Source organism: Rhipicephalus microplus, chromosome 10, assembly GCF_043290135.1.
Source record: "Rhipicephalus microplus isolate Deutch F79 chromosome 10, USDA_Rmic, whole genome shotgun sequence".
Taxonomy (NCBI): domain Eukaryota; kingdom Metazoa; phylum Arthropoda; class Arachnida; order Ixodida; family Ixodidae; genus Rhipicephalus; species Rhipicephalus microplus.
The window spans coordinates 27,434,149-27,453,548 of NC_134709.1; the positions used below are offsets into that span (position 1 = coordinate 27,434,149).

The window sequence follows — 19,400 nt, forward strand, 5'->3', positions numbered from 1 at the left end:
CGTAACCCGCAAGTTCTACACTGATGCTTGTATTTGAATTAGCTTCTTCTTCAGAAACTTCGACAGCAGGCGCGCGGGGTTCATCGGTAGGCTTAGGAGGCCTGAGCGTATTGGCGCAATACGCGACCTCAATGATGTGCGACAACTTCCAGGCTACGAGGCCATATATTACGAGTTTGTGGTTCTTATTCTCAATAGTGGGCGCTACAAATAAAATGAAAAAAACTGCATTTCTGGCGGCACTGTGATTTGTGTCCCTCACAAAAAAAAACTGCATATTAGACACAAAAACCTATAATCAGGAATATTTATTGTGGGTCCACTGAAGAACACTGTACACTGTGTTTCGAAGTTTCAAGTTCATTTCCTTTGCTCACAAAGTGCGACGCTGGGCTGGCGCTGGCCTAAATTGTGGTTGGTCGCGCTTTCTGGCGGCATTTATATCACGACGCCGAAAGACACAAAGCCAGAAAACGCCGGCAAAAACGTTGCATGTTGTTCGGCCTTAAGGCTTATGGGGCGAAAAAAAAACATTTTTGTAGTTATTCGGCCACGGTATGAACCAGCAAAAATTGGTGATGTGTCATCATCTAGCGGTTATTTGCCAGTTTCTACGCTTTATATTATATGTATTTAACGACTCTCGATGTTTTTCTCTTTCGTTCTACATCGTCTCAGGTGGAAGCGATGATAAAAAATATAACCACGACCTTCAAGGAGTCGCTCTCTTCAAGACCGTGGATGACCGGCGAAACAAAACGAACAGCACTCAAAAAGGTGCCCCGTTACAATCAATTAATTGGTTCCCCTTATCTCAGCAGTTGCCATTAATACCTGTCATTTACTCTCTCGAAGACTGAACCAATCGTACTGTTTCACTTACAATGTCGTTCTAGTTGACAAAAAAGCAAGTTTAGTAGAGTGCTTTTGTTCCATATATACACATTTTTTTTTTCTTTACCTTTGCTATACGGTATTGTGAAGTCGGATTCGACGTTGTGTCAACGCTTGACCATAATGAATAGCCGTTCAGATCCTTGATAGTTCGTTCCGTATGAGCAGGCTGGTGCGTGACTGTGTTGGTCAGTGAGTTTACTCTAGCTAAAACCTGCGTCAATACAACCGCTGTGCGCTTTCTACACAGCATTTACACTAATATATATGGCAGAAGGCTTGTAGCATGCTTAATTACTATGCATTGAATATTATATATATATATATATATATATATATATATATATATATATATATATATATATATATATATATATATATATTTGAAATCTAACAGGCAATAATGCCAAGAAAAGTATAGGGGAAGTTATTAGACCGAATTGTAAGGTAAATGCGAAGAAAGAGAAGTTAGTGAAAAGATAACTTGCCGTGGGCAGGAGCCGAACCTGCGACCTTCGAACAAAGGTTCGGTTCCTGCCCACTGGTATATATATATATATATATATATATAAAGAAGTTCGTCTGTTACTTTCTCCTTTCTTTAACTCAGGTTGACAAAATGATGCACAAGATTGGATTTCCAACATGGATTCTCAATGATACCGTTATGGAAAACAATTTTCAATACGTAAGTATAGGCCAGTTATACTAAGGTGGCATAGGGCTGATAATTCCAATCCAGTAAAATCCCAATTTACTTTCCTTCATTGAAGGTCCAGTCATTCAACATAAGCACACCATTCTTTAAAATTGTACTAATCTTTCAAGACAATGCTGCCATCAAGACGCTGCAATTACTTAGGAAGAAACCAGACAAGAAAAACAGGCACGTATTTATAAATGCATTCCTCGAAAACAATTTCTGTTGCCGTATCTACCAACAACTTTCGCACTTTTGCGGAGGTTGCCGAAGTTCTTCGTTCAGAAAGGTTTCAATAGTTTTGCGACAATGTCAACGCTAACAATTCTAATCGAAACGAGACTAATATCTGAATGCAAATCATCTCGTACTATGCGAGAAATGAGTTGCGAGATTTTTTTGTTGTTGGTAAAACTTTGTGCATTACTTTTACAGCTGGATAACCTTCCCTACGGTGGTAAATGCCTTCTACAGCCCCACGACAAACGAAATGGGTAAGTAAATTGACGTCAGTTGTCAATACGTGCATATTTATTTAAAATATTCAGGAACGGGTAGCCAGTACTCTGCAGGCCCATAAGATCTAAAGAGGCTGATGCGACGCCAAAAATATTCAGTTACACAATGGAGTAGTATTGACTGATTCGACGTATAAGGCATGTTTTATAGCACCTAAACGCAACTTGCAAAGCACAGTGTGGAACGACCTTGGAAGCATAGCTTACTCTTGTTGCGATGATTAAAAGCCACGTATTCACTCTTTCATGAGCTGGTGAATGTCATCTCAGCAGAACAATATCGATTAGGATCATCAGTTGTTTGGACAATTGATTTTTCGATTATACGTTATTCGGCTGATCGATTGCGTTCTGCGTGATTGTAGTAACACAGTGGCTTTCTTTCAGTGTTTCCAGCCGGAATACTCAGAGACTCCTTTTACCAGCACGGACTACCCCCGTACGTACATCCTCTTTGTCCCTACAGCCTGCTCTACAGTGTACGGTGCAGCCTAGGGATGTAGCCACGCCAATTAGTCTCTTGCCTTTTCCTGTACGCCTTCTGCCTCACTCTATGTGTCATACAAGTGACACCGTCATACGTGTGCCCCACCGCGGTGGCCTAGTGGCTAAGGTACTCGGCTGCTAATCCGCAGGTCGCGGGATCGAGTCCCGGCTGCTGCATCTCCGATGGAGGCGGAAATGTTGTAGGCCCGTGTGCTCAGATTTTGGGTGCACGTTAAAGAGCCCCAGGTGGTCGAAATTTCCGGAGCCCTCCACTGCGGCGCCTCTCATAGTCATATGGTGGTTTCGGGACGTTAAACCCCACATATCGATCAATCACCATCATACGTGTCAGTGGATTCCCGTTTTTTTTTCTCCATTTGTTTGCAGATACTGAAGTCCTTAGTCGGGCCAAAGCAGGAGTGGCAACATCATTATACATAAACAATATCAACAGTAATTAAAACTGTCGGCGACATAATCGAGCACAGTTTTTTTTTTGAATGAGCCAAATCCAAACCGAAACTAGCTCAAATAAGGCTCTGTTGGCATGTACATACTCTCAACTTTCCTTTGAAACAGTAATGAGAAATAATTATTAGTAAGTGATTAAAACATACTGTTTTAAATGAAAGATGAGCGTATGTATGTGCCAATACGGCATTATCTGATGTAGTCTCGGTTTTGAATATGGCCCATTTCGAGAGAAAAATAAAAAGCTCCACATAGGTGATAAATATGATTACAATCAACAACAAGGAAAAGTGATTTGCAGTTTTTAGCATACAGTATTATAACAGTGATAAAACATGCGCAAACTACAATTTAATACATAAGATAAATTACATGCAATGCATCAAATGAATATCAAACGCAAGAAGCAACTGCCTTAATTGCTACACAGTATAAACGAAATTTTACGTGTCAGAGAAAAGGTTGCTTAAAAGGTGAACGCATGACTCTATTGTAGTATAGATCCCTACTACTTCCGGTAATTTATTGCATAGCGATATTGCATGTGGGAAAAAAAAAGAATGTTGAGGTATGTTAAAGGGGTTGTGCCACCAAATTTGTGGCTTGCGCGTTCCTTGCTGCAAGCGTTTCTTAAAGCTTCCATGGGAAGCATGATCGATACACGCACCAAGATTAATTTATTATCGCAGAAATAAATTATCGCCTATTTCATGTGGTTCATCTTCGGTTTCGGTTTCTGGGCGCCCAATCGGGCTGTGACGTGGCAGTGTTGGTAGGTTTCACCACCCAAGCCTGGTATAAGCAAGTGCCGAGTATAGTATGCTCTCGCTCGCACGTGCCACACAAGTATGCCAGCAAAATAGGACGACGACAACAACAACAACAACAACAACAAAACAAACGCGCCGAGAGGTGCCATAGTTAACTGGATCGTCCGCGAGGGATGTTGTGACCGACGCTCTGCCGGTATATGCTAAGCAGAGGTACGGACGTCCCTCACGTCACTACAGGTCTGGTGTGACCTCACTACAACGTTCGTTGCCCTTTGTATAGAGCTACGTCACTGTTGGCGCGTTAGCGATGGGACTCGATCGGGAGAATGAGCGTTTAGGTACAATTTGGATGTGAATTAATACGCACTAGGAGCCTTTGCTGTGTCCTACCTTTCGTGCAGAGTGTCCTTGCATACTGAAGAAAGCCACAGCAGCCTTGGTAGGGCATCGAAATTTTAAGGGACCACCCCTTTAGGAAACATTAAACGGCTGCTTAACCGTTTTTCCTTGGGTTTTGTACGAATGCTAAGGCCTTTCTTAGATGTAATTTTTTTTTTGGCAGGTCTGTCAACTACGGTGCGATTGGCACAGTCATTGGACACGAAATGACACACGGATTTGACAACCAAGGTGGGTGCTATGAACGTAGACATTACATTGCTACTACAGCTGTCACCGCGACCAGTTCATGCCGGGTAAGTACGTCCTCCGCGCTTATGGGATAGGACATTCTTACTGCGTGAATGAGAAACAAAATACTGATGTACTCTTCTCCACTGCAATTCACGGGACAAGAAGGACTGACAGTACTTGGCGCTGCAGCGCAATGTCCTGCCAGTCTTTCCGATTGTGATTCCCACCCCACATATTCATGCGTGATCGAATTCTCAGACATGTGTGATGCATCACACATCTCAGCCCTGTTTATACCCTTTTAAAACATTAGTTTTTGTATGGAATGCACCTTTTCAGCGATCATTTGCAAGTGCTTCATACACGCAATTTAATCGAGAAATGGCGAGGAATCTGGTGCTTCAAATGCATGAGCAATTCAATGAACGATTGTGAAGAAACCACCTGAGCCAATGCAAATACGAACTGCCATCACGACACTGCGAAAGTAGACTGAGTAGGTGACGTGCCACTCGCTACTCTATCTCGTTGATTTGCTCAACATCAAGAACGTGTGCTTCTCCTTATTCTAGCTCCCTAAACGCTACACCAGATAGCATGGCTGGCGATAACAGAATGACAACGATGACATGATGACGAAGACGTGTTTGTGTGGGAGGTACTCTCTCGCCTACGTGACCTGCTCGATTCTTGTGCCATTGTTTATGCTATATTAGGTGCTACTTTTCATTGCGCTAACGATTTATGGTAGCAGGCAGTCTAAGAATAAAAATATAAAGTATACACTTCCCTTAAAAGAGATGTACGGAAAGCGAAGCTTTAGAGAGAAAGGAAGAAACATGGATGTAGTAAACTGACTTGTGCGTAGTAATATCTATGAATCAATGAATAAAGTGCAATGATCGAAGGTGGGCAGGAACCTGAAGCAACCACAAATAAGGAAAAAAAAAACGAGCAAGAACAATGTGTGGGTCCTGGTAAATGTAGGAATCAGCTTAACGTCAGGTTGTTTGAGAGTGTGAAATAGAAACATTAGTGAGGTGGGCTGAGCCCAGCCTCGTCGAGTGTATTCATTGACTATGGTACAACGACGAAACTAATGCATGATTATTGTGACGCCATTTCTGTAACTGTGTAAAGCAAGTTCGCCTATCCTGCGCGGTTCTGAAGCATATAACACTGATTGATTGATATGTGGGGTTTAACGTACCAAAAAGCATATAACACTGGTCATTTCGCAAGCATCGTACTCTAACCGATTCTATGCTTGGAAAGACAGTTCAACCTGGGAAATATCAACACATCCGTTGTCCTGCGTTGACGGTTCACCACCCTCACCTTCCATGCGTTCCTGTCTACGTTCGCACAAGCTACTCAGTGTGTTGCAAAAGCTTACAGTTCGTTTTGCCATGACACGTATGTATGTATCACGTGCTGTTAGATGAGCAGCCCTATGGTCTTTGTAAAACCAAACAACCTAACGATCAGTTTCGCGTAGATATTACACAGTGATTTTTTTTCTTTTTTGGCTCTGAGCAGGCATACACAAAGTCGCACCATCGTGCTGGTATATATAGATGCCGCTTTATATGGGTCGACTTACAAGTGCCTCAGCTGCCCTTTTTGAAATCGCAGTAGTTGCGGTGTTCGATAGACTTCTTGTTCTGTACTGTATAGGTTGGGGAAGCGTGACAGCGCGAGATAGCTTTTTTATTGAACCTTTTTTCATCAAATAATCCAGAATGTTGTTGAAAAATCGCCGTCCAAATTGTGCAAAGCTAGCATTGAAGAAATACATCGACTTCCCGTGCCTGAAGTTAAAAAAGTACTTTTACAGGGAAGAAGTTCGATGAGGATGGGCGGCTGAGAAACTGGTGGAGCAATTCGACACAAAAGAAGTTTGACGCCAAGTCAAAGTGCTTCATACACCAATACAGCGCCGTGTTTAGCGAACTGGCCAACAGAACGGTGAGCTATAGCGAAAAGCCATTACTCAGAATGCTCAAGTTTTTGTACTAAACCTGACGAACATTCGAACATGCTTACCAGAGGGTTGTGTTCGTTATAGGCTTGCGCAGAGTACCCTTTCGGTGGGAGGTGGGGTCGAAGGCTCGTCACAGCACACCCCACCCAATTATGTCAGTGTAAGGGGCTGTCTATGCGCCCCTCCTCCCTTCCCCCTCTTTATTGTGTCACTGTGTGGGGCTGAATTTGCGCCACCTACCTCTCTTAAGTTTACTGACATGCTCTGGCTGCAAATAACACACACACAAATTAAAGAAACGCTCAACGACAGGCACAAGCCGCTCGTGTTTGTCGTCGAATGTTTCTTCACTTTGTGTGTGCGTGTGTGCGTGTGCGTGTGTGTGCGTGTGCGTGTGCGTGTGTGTGCGTGTGCGTGTGCGTGTGCGTGTGTGTGTGTGTGTGTGTGTTATTTGTGGCCAAAGCATGTCAGTAAGCAAGTACCAACTAGGCGAACAATCAGTATTGTTACTCTCTTAAGTGACTAGGGTGTAAGTATTTGTCGCCTTGAAGAAAACGAATTATTTATCTACCCCCTTACACGACACGCTGTTAGGCATGTTGACGTGCCCATCAAGCCCACAATAAACACACAACTGATAAAATTTGCAAAGACGTTGATATACCTTATAACGCTTGGCTGAAACCAAAAAAAAAAATTAAGCTTAAGCTGCTACTCGCAACTGCTTCGCATCAAGTCGATCCCCACATTGCATGGGATCTGCCAGATTTTTTTTTTCGACAAATAAATCTTAAACCTGCCCTTATGCTTTCCTTTCTAGTTGAACGGCGTGAATACGTTAGGAGAAAACATCGCCGACAACGGGGGACTCCGAATGGCATTCAGGGTGTGTATTTTTTACAAAGTAGCCTTCTGGCTTGCAGGGTTCCAGCCAACGTGTCACTCAGAAATATCGCCATATAAACAAATATATATTTCTTGTATCAACGCGAATGTCATCCTTGAGCTTCCTGAAAAAAAAATATGTCTTCGCTAAAAAGCGAGAGGGTATGGTAAAATTCAATGCAGCTTCAATATCAGCACGAGACTCACTAAAAGGCATGACTAAAATGTGCAGTAGTATTGAAGCTCCTACGAACGGGAGGTCATAACACTCAGTTGTATTAGGTTGCGACAATTCTAAGAAAGAGAATCAGCAGAAGCCGGAATATCAAAATGTTCAAAGGCGGCTGGATAAGATTCTGCAGCAATGAACATTTTCGTGAGTAAACTTTTCTTATGAGGGGTTTTCGCTGCCTCAGAGAAAATCAATCAACTCGCCAAAGCACTGGCTCTAGAAATACTTTTAACAATGATCAAATACTGTTCCAGAAATCATATTTCCCATCGTAAAGAAAGTAGGATACAAAACGGCTGTCGTCACCTTCAATGCTTCACTACATTCAAGTGCTCGCTCTAATGCATTTACTAGGTTAAAAATGCCCAATCTCTCCGCCATTCATGTGAAGCAGCTACCATTGAGAAGGATGAATTATTTTTTGGTTATACTGCTCAAGAAATCCAAGGCATATCTAAACAACGACAAAGAAGCGTCATTTATTTAATTAAACTAAAGGAACCGAAACCGTTAAAACTCGTTACTCGGTGACAACACATCGCATCAAGTGAAGGGACCTGCAAAAATTGCTATAAACTATGATTAATTTCATCTGCAAGAACACAACGATGATTGCACCTCTAGAAGTGCTATTGACTTTCGTTCTTCGCTTAGTGAGCGTCTGAGCTGATGACCGTGCACAAAAGCGGTTATCAGAGTTTTGTGCTATTGCATGCCTTTATTTTTTCAGACACTTGACGAACAACTTAAAGCGTTCGAAACACCGGATGTTCGCCTTCCGGGACTCGAAAACTACACATCCAAGCATCTCTTCTTCCTCTCGACCGCTTACGTAAGTCTGCGTGTTTCACGTTCTGCGTATGTACGCCTTTCTGAATCAACTGTAACTCATAAGAATCGTCAAGAGGGAGACAACTTAGGATACAATACTAAGCGAGTGTGAATTCAGGATAGCACTTAGCCTCTGCTTTATGGATTATTTTACTAAGCATGATGACGCCAGTTCCAAGCCCATCTTCTGCATTGTGGATACATGCAAAAAACAATCCGGAGCCCGAAAGAACCTTACTCGATCAAAGCTTTTGCTGAGTCATCCACTTTACGGCATACATCGACGACATATTGCATGGTACCGACGAGTAAACCACACAAGTAGATTTTAACGATCATTAAGCCAATTTTCAACGCTGCGAAAGTGTAAATTGCATACACGTCGGGTATCCGTCTGAACAGCTTTTTTTTTTTGTCACACTAGAAGCATAAACGTGAAGTTTTCGTGTAGTACAATACACTTCTCACAATAAAAGACGCAGAGCATACCAAACAAGAAGTGAGTTTTTTAATAAGCGAGAGGACGTGTGTAGAAGAAAACCGAACAATACCCACTTATTTAAGACTGCTTTTCCAATCGCATTCTCTGGTTCAATTGACGTTCTCCTCGCCCTGACTTCCTTAGTCAATTTCAGAACCTGCTAACGTTCGTTTTCCGTTATGTGACGTCAAAACATTTCAACTCATACACAACTATACAATGGATGGTTACGTCGAAAGTACGCAAACTCGTTCAATTAAACGCGCAAGACTAAACTTAGGGGGAATAACCTGAAATGCTGTATAGCAACTCTCTAAGCAAAAAAAAAAAAAAACATCCACGGAGTGAATGATGATTAGTGGGGCGACTCATCCGTCCGCCCTTTCGTCCGTCCGTGTGTCTATCCGTTAATGCGTCCGTCCGGACACACGGACGGACTAAGGCACGGACGGATGGACACACAGACGGATGGACGGACATACATACAGACGGACAGAAGCATGAACGGATAGACGGAAGCATAGATGGACAGATGGACAAACGAAAGCAAGAACGGACAGACAGACGAACGGAATAAAAGAATGGAGGGGCGAACGGACGGACGGATGGACACACGGGCGGACGCTTCGCCCCACTCATGATCATTCACTCCATGCCGTGAAAACCACTAACATTATCTAGTTTAATCATTCCCCAATTACATATACACACAACGCCATCTATTTAAGCACGGCAAACTAGAGTTGGCTACATACTAGTGCTACTACTATTAGGCCGCGTTCACACTGAGCATTCCGGCCGCCGAAAATGCTCCGAATCCGATTCGGCGGCGGCGATATCCGCCGAAAAGGCCCTCTCCGCGCCGATCGCTCACGGACCGATTTTTGCGGCGTCTGCCGCCGAATCGGTCACCGCGGACCAATAGGAGCGCAAGTCAAGGAATTTTGAAAAATGGCGGCCAAGCCCTACTCACTTGTTATGCCGCAGTGCACGTAACTGAATGTTGAAACCAACGGGAGTTTAACCTACTCTGTGCCTACTTCGCCTCCGTATTTCGTGAAAGAGGTGACCGAGCTTGCTATAGGCGTGACCAAGCTTGTTGCGGTCTTGCAGAGCAAAACGAACTCACCAACGCCGCTCGCGTCGGTGGTTTTTCTGCTCTTCGTGCATTACAAGACAGCCACTTGCCAGCAAGGTAAGCAGTACTATCATTTCTTGCTTCTTGCGTACGAGAATCGTCGAAGTATACACCACCGGATTGCGTAGTAGCGTTTGCGAGCCGCGACAACAACCGGGTGACAGCGCGTCCATCCCGCGTTCACCCCGTAGTAGATGGCATATTCGGCGGCGTGGGGCGCGTCCAGTGCGAACGACGCTGCGTTTCGGCGGCAGGGGAATTTCGGTCGCTGTAGAAAGCGGATGTTTCAGTGTGAACTAGGCATTACAGAGGAGATTGATTGATTGATATGCGGAGTTTAACGTCCCAAAACCACTATATGATTATGAGAGACGCCGTAGTGGAGGGCTCCGGAAATTTAGATCACCTGGGGTTCTTTAACGTGCACCCAAATCTGAGCCCACGGGCCTACAACATTTCCGCCTCCACCGTATTACAGAGGAGAGAACAACACACGTCTTATAAAAACATATTTTGTCACGAAGAAAACTATCAATGTTATCAAAAGCAATGTCTCGTGACTCCTACTTTAAAAGAACCTTAGGGTTTCGGATGTGGCCATGGCCACAACCACATTTACTAAACACATTTACTAAACATATTTACTAAACACAAGAGCACAAGATTTCGTGTCCGGTTACGCCTGTACTTCGTCGGAGATTCCCGTGGGACGGATTTCTGCTCTCCCACAGTTGAGTACGAAGTGCCTAAATCATTAAACGTTTTTTTAGGGGCGAAGCTCCTTAGGCAGCGGGTCGTTTCCTCCTCTGTAGTCTTAGTAGTAGTATGTAGCCACCTCTATTTTATGAGTGGCTCAATAGATGGCGTTGCGTGGGATTGTGGACTATATGGTGTTAGTAAAGTAACAACTGTTGGCGTTAGTCAAGTAACAACTGAGACGCTTATTCGCGTTCATATACACCTGTGAGAACGTTTCGTGCGTCATTTGTGCGTGAGAAACGCGGGGCACGTTTGGATAGGCTTGCCATTCTGCGCGTTGTCTTCCCATTTATTGCTATCGCGTTCATTGCTTCGCGTTTGCGGCAAAGCTGTGACTTTTCTTACCGAGTTTTCCGGATTTGTAAAATAGTGGTTACGGATGGCGGCGGTGGACAACTACGGCGCACGCAACGCGTGTTGTGATCTCATAACAGCTTTCTCTGTAAAAGCCGCACATATGCGGCTTGGGGAAAATCTGACACCCTTGGGTCCAGCATCGCTACAGATGGTACAGCACACAACATTTGGTGCTAGCTGTACCTTCAGAACTTGTTCACTATTTCCTTATGTATAGGTAGCTGTACTAAACAAAAAAACTCCCAAGCATTTCCCCGAGGGTGAACATGGTTAAGTGCGAATACACGGGGTGATGCTATGAGGTGTATTTATTAATTCGCACTATTATATTTATTAATCACACTATGGTGCCTTTATGGTGTAATGGTTCCTGGGAATCACATATTGATCACACGGGGGAGTTTACGTTAACTCACTGGCGAATGCCAACGGATTTTAACTTTACTCCCCCTCACGACCCGCTCTCGACGGGAGACAGAGAGAAGGCGGGCGCGCGAGAGAGAGGGGTGCGCGCGCAGCTGCAGCGAGCGAGGAGAGCGGAGGAGTGAGCGAAGGGGGAGGGGGCTTAAGGCGCGTTACTGACACCGATATCAGCGTCGCGTCCGTGGCTTATTCGGTAGAGCGTCGCGCTGCGGCCCGCCAAGTCCTCTTTATTTTAAAGATAAAGAGAAGACTGCGGACGCTGCCGACGGCGGTGGATGGTTTGGGGTCGCTTATAAAGTGTATTCACACTTAAAAGTGAAAATGGTATTGGTCGCGAGATCGAGCAGAGTCGCCGCCTGGCGGCAACTGCCCGCAACGGTGAAGTGTGGATTGCTCCTTGCGTCATCGGCTAGCCACGTCGTGTCTCTATGTGCACGTACGTCAAGCTCGTTCTCAAAGTGTGGTTTGTCCGGTCATGTCGGCGCGAGTGTAACTGTTTCTATAGACGTATGCCTGAAACGAGGTACGAAAGCATTTGGTCTTGCTTGGCTGCTAATGCATTGCAACGAGATCGGCGAGTGCAACTCTCTAGAGTGCTGTTCAATGTCGTCGTACCCTCCATTCACCAGAATAATTTCAGAGTGGGTGCCACTTTCTGTTTCAAGCACATGGCAAGATGCTCTTGGCATCCTCCCAAACATGAGGACTACTAAATGCTGTATGAATGTAGCATTTTACTGCAACTCAGTTGTAAAAAAAAAAAAAGTCAGGCTCTAAGCCATGCACTTGCGCGCTGTTGGTAGGTGTGCAACTACGGCACTGCAGTTTATCGATCATGCGAGGAGCCTTAGTTGTGTTCATCTGACCGTGGTACCACTTCACAGAAAAATTACTATCACCTAAGCTGTGAAACTTCGGTACTTACACTGTACTTAAAACAGAGTTACCATGTGCAACCGTGTGCTTAAAATTAGGAACGCTTTAAAGAGTCCAGACGTTGAAAATTAATTCAGACGACATGCCTTATATGTAACGTTGTAAATTTCACTGAAGATTCCATTTTTTTTTACATTTTTTGAGCCTTTGTGTGGCATTGTTAGTGACCGACAGAAAGTAGTGGTAATTTTTTGTCTGAAAAAAAAACATGCTTGTCCCATTAACCAGGCCTTTGTTGTAGCACCGTAATGCACGTAATTCATCAATGTAAGCTATCTGCTGAACTCTTAAATAAGTTTTCATATTTTTACTGGTGCAAGAGCATGCGCTTACACGTGGTGAACGCAGTGTAGCGCAAAGCGCTGTCAGCCATTAAGCTTTCCTCACTAGACTTATCGACTGCTTTCCATTTCATGGTGAACAGAATGAGAGAAAAAAACAATCACATGCGTATAAGGTGCGAACGATGGTACTACTGATCGAATCGCACAGATGTGCGGGCTTTCTTCAAACTTTCTTTTTTTGTAGTATGCAGATGACGAAGATGTAAATAAGTAGTTCAGTCGCGCTACAGCAGTGCGTAGCAAGACGGAACACAAGCTAACCACGTACGAACAACACAGCAAAAGCGTGATTTAGTGCGAAAGCGTGAAGAGAGTCACCCAGGGCGAGTATCACTATGAAAGACAGGGTGCGTTTTACTCGCGGGTAATAGAGAGCTTTAGTACTGCGTACGTTGCATACGTGGCGGCGTTGCGTACGTAAGGACGCCATGTTCTGCGTAGTGCGCATGCGCAGACCGCAACGCGCACGTATCGCGTTACGTACGCAGCCGCTACGTACGCACGCATGAGATGCGTGCGTGCGTACGTATGAGCTGATCGCGCCGCTCTCGAACAAGTTCGCGACAGCGCGAGACTTCGTTTTGCAAAAGGGCGGCATCGAAGGCAAGCACCACGGAGCACCCAACGTTTCTAGACTAGTTCTAGAAACGTTGGGATAGAGTGCCTAGGCACTCTAGTTGGGAGCACCGACCGGCTCTGTGGCTTAAAATGTGGCCATAATCTGGCTATAACACTTGGATTGGCTCACATTGGCTGTCAACAACACGTACTTCTATTTTCATCTACCAGATGGCACAACACGCTTCACGCTCGTTACGTACGCGGGTACTACGGCGCACTAAAAGCCGATTAGTGGCAAAGGAAGCCACGTAACGCAAGGCGCTTGCGTGATGCGTACGTAGCACCATTCCGCAGTGCTAAAACTCTCTAATGTTAACGTTGCATAGGCGTCGCGCACCGATTCAGTAGAGAAGAGCCTAGATATCAACAGTGGAGTGTAATCAACGCCTTTCATCCGCCAATCGGCTCAGACCACACGCAACGAAGCGCCGCTGCGTGTATTTGTATACGCGCCGCCGACCGCCTATTCACACTTTCGCGAGAACGGTGCTGCCACCTATAACCCGATCTCACCGCGAATAGACGGCGTGTAAACAGCGTCGATAGCACAAACAAAACATTACAATTCGGACGGTGTCTCGCCAACTTAATGCGTGCGTACTTCCCTCCAAAATGTGGTGCAAACGATTTTTTTTCAACTGTTCAAACAATAATCTTTTATTTATTATTCACCTCACAGGTATGGTGTGGAAGCTCTCGTGCAGGCGCCTTGCGCCTGCAAATCGAATACGACCCCCACAGCCCGCGCAGACAGAGGTGAGATTTTTTTTTTTTTTTGCTGCTCATTCTTGCACTGGGTTAACGTTCGTTACCTCACAAAACATGAAAACTAATGTTCCCTGAATAAGCCTTCTTGGAGATATATGCACAATTTCAAAATATGCTGCAGTACGGTGTCCTGAAGGGCTAGTTGGGACACGATACTGCGGAGTGAGCAGCGCAAAAAACAGCGCTTGTGTGTTCTGCGTCTCCGCTTCAGTCACGTTTTTCGCGCTGTTTTTCAAAATATGGTTGTCTATTTTACGTTTGCGCTTACAACATGCTTTGAATTTTTTCACTGTTAAAGCATTTAAGCTATCACAGCGTGATTTCCCGCCCATGGACTTTCACTTCCACTATCGCCTACACAACGGTGTTGCGCAGTCTTTTGATGAGTTCGCCCGAGAAATTACAGTTCCAAAACTAAGCTAAGTGATTCAGATTATGGTGAAATCGAAAGCATGCCAGGTTCTCATTCCAATAAACAGACCAAGAATAGGGTCTTGAGAAGTGCAGCATAAAATTCGAGAAACATGGACAAACAAGTAATGATACACACAACACAGGCGCCGTGTTTTATGAATCTTTCATTGTCCGTGTTTCTGCCACAATGCGTTGAAATGCAATGTGTTGTGTGCACCATTGTTTATTTGCTCACGTTTCTTAAATGCTGCGCAGCTGCGCTATTAGGATCATTGCTTTTAACCAGATAGCCCGCCATTGTCACTTAAGCAAAAGTAAACCAAGGATCGAGAAAATTCTGGAATTGGGGTAATGATACAAATTTAAAAATAATTTATCCCTATATATATTTGGAAGTGATAATAATATTATTAAGTTATAAGAACACTAATATAATGCTACTGCTACTACTACTAATAATAATATAATAATAATATTAACAATAATAATACGTCATGAGGTGTAATGTCTCCATAACGAAGTTATGAGGCAGCGTATTTGATCAAATAAACAGAACTCTAATCATCGGAACGAGGAACGCCAGGTGAACGAAGCGATTAAGATTGTGCTGACTGTCTTAAACCACATTGTAGGTGCGGTGGCTATAGAAACAAATGGCTGCTTGCTGGTGCATCCTTTTATTGCGTCCTCGTTGTAAACTCTGTGGGGTGTTCCATTTCTTGTGTAGCTTCAATTTCACAATGCACTTTTCCAGCTAACGTACAGTAGTGCCCGGTCACATATCTCACTGTCCAGTAGCGGGAGCGTCTTATTCTCTGGGCGTCTTATTCTCTGTTCTGCGGCGTCCGCACCCATACTGCACAAGCGCCATTCTGCCCCATTCTCCTCTCCGACGCTGGTGTGTGCTCTTCTCTCTCCGCCTCTCCACGACAAGCGGGGTGCAGCGTGTAACTATCTCTCACTCTCTTTCTAAGGGCATACGCCCGTAGGCGGCGCAAGTGTCGCGGCGCAGTATAAAGTGTGCGAGTTCTTTGTGCCCCCGTGATTCTCTCTCTCTGCAACGGTGCGCGAAACGCCATGAACGTGACGTCAGCGCTAGCCGAAGCGGCAGCGCCACCGCCGCGGAGCAGAGGAAGACTCGGGAAGCCGAACGTAAACGTCAGCGTCCGCAAGCGGGCCCCGAACTTCGGGCCAGAGAAGGCGAACGCAAACGTCAACCTCAGCAGGAAACTTCTACTGAAGCAACATGGGCACGGCACGCCCAAGTGGAACGTCGGCGTTATAAAGGTGACAACGAAGTCGAAGCACAACGGTAGCGTCGAGTGGCAGTTCCCCTATTCCGGAGCGACAAGACAATGCGAGTCTGCGACAAGACTCACCGTCAACCGACGCCTCCGCATCCCGCTATAATAGCCCGTATGGGTAGATAATGTCTATCTTTAATAGTTACAGGCAGTAACATTGTTCACACATTAAGAAAGTACTCTCAAACGCATGATCGACGTGATCAAATTTGTGCACTACTGAAAAAAAAAGTCAGCCCGATTGAGCACAAACAAACCTAATTGTGTGCACTAAACTACAGCGAAGATGTACTGCAATGTTTTTTTTTTTCACGTTACAATGACATTCGTATCACCTCTCCCTCCGTGTTTCTTTCCTCCTCCTCTTTCGTATTCTTTTTTTTACAGAATAAACGTCTCTCTAAGGAACATGAAATCGTTCACTACGATATTCCGTTGCAACGAAACCAAGAAAATGACCTTCAAGCCGAAAAGCAACCAGACTTGCGTGCTGTGGTGACTTAGCTGTAATAAATATTTTTTTTTTCCAAATCTATGGTTTCGTAATATCTGCCGTGCTTGCGGTGTACCAAGACATCAGGATTGCTGACAAGTGTTGAAAAGGTTCACGTGTATTCGGATGTGGCCTCTGTGGTCGTCTCCGAAGGCTCCCTGTTGGAGCTGATCACGGAGGCCACAATTCGGAGCGCCAAGGTGAAAGGGTCATATAGAGCGGCGGATGCGGTGGCGTCCAAAATTACGAGATATGCTAAGTGTACGCGGTAGGGATCGAGTCTTGAGCCACGACGCACGATTGATTGATTGATTGATTGATTGATTGATTGATTGATTGATTGATATGTGGTTTATTGTGGTGGTTGATTGATTGATATGTGATTGATATAGACTTCCACTTTACGCATGAAACACCATTTATTATACCATGCGAAGTGCAGGTGCGAGAATTGCGGATTCGGTATCGTAATCTTTGATGAGTCCTCAAGAAGGCAATGTTTATTGAACATTGCTGCTGTTACATAAGCTGGAAGAGGCACGATTAGCACAATCGGACCATCAACGTATGCTCGGGCGAGTGAGTCAGCCATGTCATTTGTAAGTACACCACGATGACCTGGCACCCATATCAATCGCACTAGACAAATGTTTGCTGGGATCAATGATGCTTGTCTAAATCTTCGTCGTTTGTTTTTCTTTACTTCCCTCTCTCCTTTTCTTCACCTCTCCTATCTCCATTTCCTCTATCTCTTCCCTGCTCCCGAAAGAGTATACGCAGGCATTGAGCCCCTCCAAGTGGCAGTTGCCAGCTTGCTCTCTCCCTCTTTCCTCTGAGTCGTTGTGTATCTCCGTATGCAAATGAAACAAATAAATAAATGATGATGATGATCAGATGAAACAGAAGGACCAGCAGCGGTTGGCGATTACGTTACAACGGCACCTTCTCAGTTGAATTTTTTCCGCTCAAACGTGATCTGTTACAACATCAGCCAACGTTCTTTCCCAGGCGGCTCTCGCACTGTTAGCAACAGTTAGTGTATCCCGAAAGGCGATACGCGGGGGATTTCACCAATTTAGGTGCGACAAAACAAAAAAAACTGCTAGGGCTGCCTCACGTTTTATTTCTATATGAAAACCAAACGATCGCCCTCAAACTTGTACGATGTGCGGCAAGTATGCGCGACTTGTCAGCAGCATCTTGGCGAGGAAAAAAAAAAGTCACGAATAATATTTCTACGTCAACCACGGCAAGAAAGCGGCAAGGAATCACATGGCAAGGAAGCAGACAGAAAACCACGCTTCAATAACTCAGCTGAAGACCTAAACCACGATTTCGACAGTGATGGATTGCTCGTGGTCACACCGTTGAAAACTCATCCCTGCAAAATACGACCGGTAAGTTCACTAAGAAAGGAATCAAACTATTCGCGATGTCACAAAACCGGCATCGTAGACCAATCAATTATTGATCGTTTCATTCCCTTATATCCCACTCCCGTTCCCCCTGACGTAGCCTGTTACTTTTATGTTTCATCGTGGCAAACAGTGTGAAAGCAAGGAAATAGACTAAGTGCATACAGCACCGCGGCGTGACTCCATTGAAATTTTAAATAAAGACGGAACATACAAAAATCATTAAAAAATGCAGTGGAAAGTCAGTGCTGTGCCATGTCCACTTGGTTCATTTCCCTGTATTCGCGCAGTTAACATCAATGAATCTGCACCACCTCGCTTCCTTTTACATCTTAGATTTATGCTCGTCGACAACGCGAGTTTTAAGCCTCTGTCATGCTCGGTGGACTTGACTTGTAGGGAATTGATTATCAGAATGTAGACAGGGACAGTGACCTGGGTCGCTGTTTACAAGACGGGATGTTCAGACAACCGTCTTCGGAGCTTGGGCAAGCTCGCCGCAACGGACAACGTTATGATTTAGAATACAAGGAGAGTCACGGTCAGTAGACATATCCCTCTCTGGAGGCTGAACCTCTGAATCGGCGACAGCTGCGATTCTCTCGTATCCATTGGCTGAATTCGACGGTGACCTTTTTTTTTTTTTTTTGCACGCAACTCACCACCATCATTTTTGGATACTCAGCGGGACGAAGGTATCTCCCGATCTCCAGTTTACCCAGTGCGAGCTAATAGCATTTCATCCCTGCTAACTTGATAATTTCAGCTCTCTTCCTTGATCGACTACGTTTCCTGTCCTTCAATAACCGTTCTGACGCGCTTACTGTCCTGTTGTCGGTCCTACCCATTACGTGGCCTGCCCAGGCCCATTTCATTCACTTGATGCCAGCTAGAAAACCGGCAATGCATCCACCTCAGTCGGAAGTAAAAGCTATCTTCCCATTTTGCAGAATGAAAAGTTGGGCGAGTTGGTTTGAATACATTCCTGGTAACGTTTTGGTACGCACACAGTGGAAGGGGAACACGGAAGGCGAAAAGACAAACAAGCGGGAACCAAAAATGAGTTTATTGAAAGATACATGAAATATATACCCCTGGGTAGCTCAAGAGCGCATGTGCGTAAAAACTAAACAAAAAAGCAATATGAAGACAAAAGAAAGACTTATAACACATCATGACACCAATTTTTACATAAGTGGTATCTACATCGTGCATCAGAATCTGAAAGTCGAGTATTTCTAAAAAAAAGTGAACTTCTGGTCAGTGCAATGAATGGGTTGCTCACGCATCTATCAGCACACCTTCTGATACGAAACACTTCTCGTAATTTCCGAGTTAGCTTGTTTTTGTGAAAAAAAAAACGAAACTATCGGGTCACGCCAAACAGGATAACACTGGCAGCTGCTGGAATAATCATGAAGTTTCGTGGGAATGAATGCAATTTTCAAAAGATTCCAAGTGTTCATTAAGGCAAGGGTTACTGCACCGGCAAGTCTGACCTATGTATACACGACCGAAAGTCGGGAAAAATAAATAAGCT

At 44.6% G+C, this 19,400-nt stretch overlaps 1 protein-coding gene across 1 annotated transcript in view; it reads left to right on the forward strand.

The window, feature by feature from the left end:
• Window positions 1–16,483, forward strand: part of LOC119181804 (neprilysin-1-like) — a 36,852-nt gene extending 20,369 nt beyond the window's left edge. The window contains exons 10-20 of the mRNA XM_075875297.1: window positions 679–777; window positions 1,505–1,582; window positions 1,668–1,780; window positions 2,030–2,088; window positions 2,500–2,551; window positions 4,405–4,472; window positions 6,313–6,443; window positions 7,280–7,345; window positions 8,307–8,408; window positions 14,146–14,222; window positions 16,340–16,483. Coding sequence (XP_075731412.1) covers window positions 679–777; window positions 1,505–1,582; window positions 1,668–1,780; window positions 2,030–2,088; window positions 2,500–2,551; window positions 4,405–4,472; window positions 6,313–6,443; window positions 7,280–7,345; window positions 8,307–8,408; window positions 14,146–14,222; window positions 16,340–16,451 — 957 coding nt within the window. The 3' untranslated portion in view covers window positions 16,452–16,483. The remainder of the gene's footprint in view (window positions 1–678; window positions 778–1,504; window positions 1,583–1,667; window positions 1,781–2,029; window positions 2,089–2,499; window positions 2,552–4,404; window positions 4,473–6,312; window positions 6,444–7,279; window positions 7,346–8,306; window positions 8,409–14,145; window positions 14,223–16,339) is intronic.
• The last annotated feature ends 2,917 nt before the right edge of the window (window positions 16,484–19,400 follow it).